At 41.2% G+C, this 6,426-nt stretch overlaps 1 protein-coding gene across 3 annotated transcripts in view; it reads right to left on the bottom strand.

The window, feature by feature from the left end:
* Positions 1-1,610: 1,610 nt before the first annotated feature.
* The window catches only part of caskin2a (CASK interacting protein 2a), a 53,197-nt gene continuing 48,381 nt past the window's right edge, over positions 1,611-6,426 (bottom strand). For all 3 annotated transcript variants that reach the window (XM_084938438.1, XM_084938439.1, XM_084938440.1), the window contains one exon: positions 1,611-3,988. In XM_084938438.1, the coding sequence (XP_084794564.1) occupies positions 3,892-3,988 (97 nt within the window). In that variant the 3' untranslated portion in view covers positions 1,611-3,891. The remainder of the gene's footprint in view (positions 3,989-6,426) is intronic.

Genomic DNA, 6,426 nt, shown 5'->3' with positions numbered 1-6,426 from the left:
GCTGAGTGTAAAAGCAAAGCTCTCGATTTACTACGTCCCTACCCTCACCTATGGTCACCAGCTGTGGGCAGTGACCGAAAGAACGATATCGCGGATACAAGCGGCAGAAATGAGTTTCCTCTGAAGGGTGGCCTCACTGGTCCTCACTGTGTTTTATACAGGCTGTGAAAGCATACGCAGCTCAGTGGGAATCACTTAATTCCTGAGGTAGAAATGAAATATTCATCACAGAGGTGATATTAACACTTTATATTGAGAAATGTTGCCAACCATAAATTGATTGACCCAAAATTCAGTTGTATTTTGTTTATATAGTGCCAAATCACAATAGCAGTGGCCTCCTGAATTGTGGGATGTACTAGGTTTTACACGTCTGTTCATCTCTGTTTGTATTTACCACATTTGTAGAGTACTAAGGAGCAGACTATGAAGCAAGTTTAACAGGAGCACTCAGAGAGAAGGGCTATCCTAAAACGTTGATGTTCCACAATTTTATATTACAACGTGCTGACGTCAGCCTGTTATGGACTCATAGTGATGTCACAGGCCGCTGTTGTCAACTTTGACTTTGGGCAAATGCTAGCTGTGCATAACATTGGAACTGGAATGTGCATGTACTTTGGTGGTGGTGCAAAAAAATCTATAAATGTATTTGCACTTGATTTGAATATTCTGCCAAGTCTATTTTGAACTGCTAAAATTGCATCTACTAGGGAAAAAAAACACATAGTTTAGATTTGCCGATAAACTAAAACAATGTCTCCGTCTCTAATAGGCTATGGGACAGTAACCTTTAATGTTTAAATGTATCCAGTTTCAGAGCTCTAATGTGCAGCCATTACCTTAAACATCAACAAAAGCACACAATGTTTCAATGATTCATTTGAAATAAAGTGTTTATTTTACTGCTCAGTGAGCTGAGCTGCAATAATCTATTTTTATTCCTAACTGCCCATTATTCTGTTGTTTGATATTCTTTTTAATCTATTCTAACAACATCCTCTGATTCAGTCACTGATTGGAGGAGGCAGAACTCAGAGATCATTTTGTGCAGAGGAGTCAAATGATGCATATAATGCTCCATTTCATGGTGATTCCCATCATATCCAATCAGGGTTTTTGTTTGTTTTATTAAGCCTCTGGGCCACAGAAAAATAACATAATGGTGGAGAAAGACAACAGTGGTAATAATTGTGTCTTTACCCAACAATATAAAGGGACATGAGGTGACTGTTGTGTGAACTAGCCTTGTAAGTTCACACTCCCTTTATTGCTAACAGCCAAACTATATTACCTACATATATTACTGCTATCACCATATCAACCTTTTATGGTGATGATGTACTTACAGCTGCTTCTACAGCCCCAAAAGAAAAAAAAAATTACATATTCCTTCAATTATCTTATGCAAATTAAAGCCATAAGATGTGACTGAACACAAAAAGCTGCTAAATGTACAGAGATGAGGTTATGGATCAGCTGTAAACTGTAAACAATGTATGCATCAACTATATGGCACATCAAAAGCTCTGAATGAGAATGGCAAAACAAATGAAAAATCTTGAAATAGTAATGCATATTTTATATTGACAAGCAAAACAACAGCACCCTGTCAGTACAAATCCCTTTAATTATTTCTGGTTTGACACAGAATTCAGAAGGAAACATTAATAAACAAAACAGAAGATCGAAACCACAGAGAAAAAAGCTGTTGCATGAATGTGAACATGCTTGGTATCTTAAAAAATGTAAAAACATGCCAGCTTCCATTAACCAAATCTTCCCAGCAAAGTTTTGGGAGAGAGATTCGACTCCATTTTTAAAATGAAGGCGTGCAGAGGAGTAAAAGGAGGAAGCCTAAAGATGGCTGAAGGTAATGACTTTTCTAAAATAGCCCAATTAAAAAAAGAATGGCTCAAAAACAGATATTCCACTGGATAGTAAGCGAAGTATTGAGTCATGCAACAGCTTTTTTTAAAAGAATTTTAAAGTGAATTGGTACAGGAGTAACTGTCAGTGCTACAATAGATTTAGCATCTGCTGACAAATGTCTTCACTGCAGCAGGAACAAGCGATTGTTCTTAGAGAACAAACAAACAGAAGAACAAAAATCCAAAGTGAAGTTCTTATCAAACTTTGCTGGTTATTTACAGTTTTGAGACTGGTCCCTGCTACTACGGAGGCTGAAGTATGCCAGAGTAATTTAACTGATACAAAACTCAAAGTAATCATTTTCTCAATTTACAACTCAGTTCTACAAATTAAACCAGTTTGATCCAACAAACTAAGTCTTCTATTTTCTTCTTTAACAACAAACAGTTTCTCCGGCCCCGGCTGAGCAGGTGAGTGAGCTGGTGGTGGACGCGGAGGTTGCTCAGCGGCCCTCCTCCGGGGAGCAGGAATGGGTGCAGGCACCAGCATGCACCAGCTGCTTCCACCTGAGGAGTGGGTACGGGTGTGGAGGCAGACGGCATCCTGGCTGGCCTCACCCTGGGGACCGGAGCAGATCGGACACCTGCCACTCCCATACAGTTGTGGTGCGCCGGCAGCGGTGTTGGCCAGGAACTGAGCCGAGCCGCCAGAATCATAATCACGTGCATCCGGCACTCGGTCTGGTCCTGCAGTTCATCCACTTCTCAGCGCAACACCGCCGCCTGCTCCCTCCATGTGGTCACCAGCTCAGCCACCATTTGGGCCAGCCCCTCCCCTGCCCCGCCACAGAGTGTTTGTGACATATTTTGTGAGCCTATACTGCATTCAAAGACCTATAAGAGTGTAAGACAAAAGCAACTAATTGCTAAATGTTGTCAGAAATCTGGCACATAAAACCTCTGTGGGATTTAGTCTGAACACTGCTGGAACAACATTTAACACTGAACGAAAAAAATGGAAACAGGAAATGCTAAACGATTGATTGTGAAATTAAAATGGGAGAGACAATGTTCTAAAAAATTTAAAGCCTCTTAAAAATTTGATGTCAAATTCACATCGAGTTTGTTCATTTAAATATATAATCAAATATATAACTATCAGTTAATACGCCAATTAAACATTTTGGCAGCAAATGAAGACTCCATGTTCAGTCACTCTGAGTTCATTAACATGTTGCCTTCCACGAAATGTTTTGGCCACTGCTGAAATGAAACAGCATGCTGACGGTACCATACCAACCTGAGATGAGCTCTGTTACTAAATAACTTTAAAACCGATAAGCATCTGTTTTTACTGACAGTAACAGTGCTTTAAAGAACAACAACAAAAAACACTTGTGTTAAAACAGGTCCACACCAATCCAATGTACATTTATGAAATATGATTCTTTCCCTATATTAAACAATCATTTCCCCATGCTACAGACCATAAGCAGCAAAATATACATATTAGATCATCTTGCTAATATACAATAGAATGGGTTAAAGCAGCCAATAGGAACTCTTTTGGTTAAAAAAACCCAACATATATAAGTATAAATATAATCACAGGTCAATATGTTCAGTATAAAGATATTTGACTACACACATAAACACGTGTCTGTATATACACAGGTTACATGGATACAATGGACTCTTATTCCCTTTTAGTGATACTGAAGATACTGAACAACATCGGGAAGCTCTTCTGGCGGCTGTTTGTACTCCCTCCAATAACTTTCCCAGGTGTGTGTCCTAAGGCGAAGTGCTCACGTTCAGAAACAGAGGAAAAGCTGTGCAGGAAAGTCCTCAAATATTCACAAACTGATTGATCTTAAACCCCAGGAAGTGCTGAGCTCCACGCTCTCTGTTCTTCCCAGCATCTAAGGTTCCCTCTGACCCCGTGCTCACTGTTCGGATTTCTGTCTGCTGCTCCCTTGAGACAGAAACTTTTTCTGTGTGCAGGACAGAAGTTGGGAGGTCACTCCAACATGGCGTCCAGTTGGTCGGCCAGGTCATCAAACATGTTGCCAATGTCATCCAGAATATTGCCTGCTGCCTTCACTGTGGTGCCCCCACTAGGAAACAGATGGGACAATGTGAAGTAAAAAAACAGTTAAGCTAACTGTCAAATTAACTGGTGATTCAGAAAAGCTATGAATGTGAGATAAAGTGTTTGTATAGTGTATAGTATAGAGAAAAAAGCACTATATGAATGCATGGTTTCGTGTAGCTTGTAGTCAAGCACTCTGGCATGCACAATCACAGAAGCCCCACTACAACCATGTCTGTCTAAAACAGACCAATCACTTTAAGGACATGGGGTCCCCCCTTTTATCTTAGCCCCTGTCCCCACATCAGGCATGTTTGCTTTCTTTCCTGTGAAGATCACTAAAGCTCCTCTGTGGTCCTGGAACAGGATTATCCATTTAACTGTTTGCTGATCCTCAAACATTAGCTTTTCTTGTTTCAGGAATTTTATGACACTGTAATATTTTCATCGCAAGATTTAGCGTCAGACTGGCATTGTGTCCCGGGTGTATAACACCTTTCACCCCATGGTTGCTGGGATACGCTTCCCGTGACCCTGATAAGGATAAGTAGAAGAGAATGGATGAATAAATAGGTGGAAAATATTATTCTTCTACGAGCGGTTGTGACATTATAACACGTGGGTCTGCAACAAAGCTAGCACGTCAAGGAAGCTTGTGTTTGTATTTGTGAAGCTATTGCTAGCTCTCAAGGCTGAGTATTAGTGATTATGGATAAAACTAGACCCTCTCACGGGAATGCTGCTGTATTCATTCCCTCAGCCACATGCCCTCAGTACTGAGCTGGGTGAGGCACTGAAACAGCTTGGCCATGGAGCTAGCTTGTCTGCTCCACAATCATTCATGGCCACTGCCTTGTGCAGTGACTAGGCCTTGCAGACAGATTTGTCATCAGCATTTGAGTTAATTTTCTCAGCCTGACATTTGAAAGGCTAAATTTAAATGAGTCTGGTCTCCCTTTCAGGCTGACTGAGACCGCTCATTCTTTCCACATGCTGACCTTATGATGGCAAATAGTGTGTACTTCAGAGATAAACCCAACTATAGTAAAGTGGTTCTGCGCCTTAACCCAGCCTCTGCGCCTAAGGTTAGGGAGTCTACCTATTGTTACCTCGCTCTCAGGCTATAAGCTTTTCACCCCTGCCATCTGCTGATGAGAACGAGAGGCGGCTTAATTCGCTGTGTCCTGTCTGAGAATTATGCATTTATGTAGACAGAAATAAGGGAATTGTAAAAAGCAATCAGCTCTATGTGTTCCAGGCTCCTTGGCACATAGAAGCCTATACCAGCTGTCACAGTGGGTGGTAGACGATATTGTGATGGCATATGAATGCCAGGGATAGCAACCTCCTGCGCACCTGCGTGCACATTCTACCTCATGGGCCCTTTTTAAGGGTGTTTCTTGGCAGGAGCATCTGTGCAGCTGCTAGCTGGAAATTTCCACATACATTTGTTAGGTTTTACTGCCTTAACATTAACCTTCACTGGCACACTCAGTGCTTACTGTGGGCTCTTAAATTTGTGTGAGGTGGTGCTCTTCCTGGGTGGAGAAGTTATAGTGTTTGGACCATGCAATCTGAGAGGGGTCTACATCTACCATAGTGAGCTACCAAGAGAGGTTTGACAGACAACCTTGGCTACTATCATAACCTTGCAAACTGAGTTTGGCTCATTGCAGCGCCCATTTGCATGGACATCAGGAAGAACTACTTCGTCTGGTATGGGTCCAAGGGCTGTTATAAAGGGGGTCATGCCAAAGGGCGCTTTCCAAAGTGGAATACCAAGCGAGGTTTGAAAGAGAACCAGGTTTACTCTAGTAACCTCTCTTTTCATCAGTGTGGAGCAACAAATAACTAGAGAACTAAACAAAGGACAAAGTTAATGCTCTACAAAGAGAAAACTCAATTAGCTCACCGAGGACCTTCACTGAATTCTGCAGATGTTTTTGGCATTTTCCCTGTTGCTAAATTTAGAGTTAGCATGAGCAGTGCAGTGCCAACTACACTGAGACTACATGTTTCTATCAGTGATAACATTTGGCCTTCTCTCAATTTTAAAAACTTGAAAAACGCTTACATGCCCCCAAAAAGAGGGCAGGTGCTAAAACAAAGAAGACAAAAGAAAAACTGAAAAAGAAATTTTGTTTTGTTTTTTTCTTTGGAGATTCATGATTTCAAGTTTTCCACAGGTTATATAAACTGACAACAGTAAACTAGTGAGGACACAGTCTTCAAGCTCTAAAGCTTGTAGACTGTGTCCTCACTAGTTAACAGCATTTACAACAAAATTTAGCTCGTTGTGCTCTTGACAGCACTTGATTAATCTGCTGATTTTTCCCAGTACTTTCATCCCACTGTCAATGAGTAAGTCACAAATCACTGCAGGAATGGAAGCTCTTGAACATTTGCGCTTTTGTATTAAGAGTCACCTTACTGGGACTTTAGTTACAGCCCAGCAGCTGATCT

This window comes from Perissodus microlepis, chromosome 8 (genome assembly GCF_051167445.1).
Source record: "Perissodus microlepis isolate ML-2025 ecotype Zambia chromosome 8, ASM5116744v1, whole genome shotgun sequence".
NCBI lineage: Eukaryota > Metazoa > Chordata > Actinopteri > Cichliformes > Cichlidae > Perissodus > Perissodus microlepis.
Note: the sequence above shows the minus strand (reverse complement) of the source record. Positions and strands in the feature narration are given on the sequence as shown.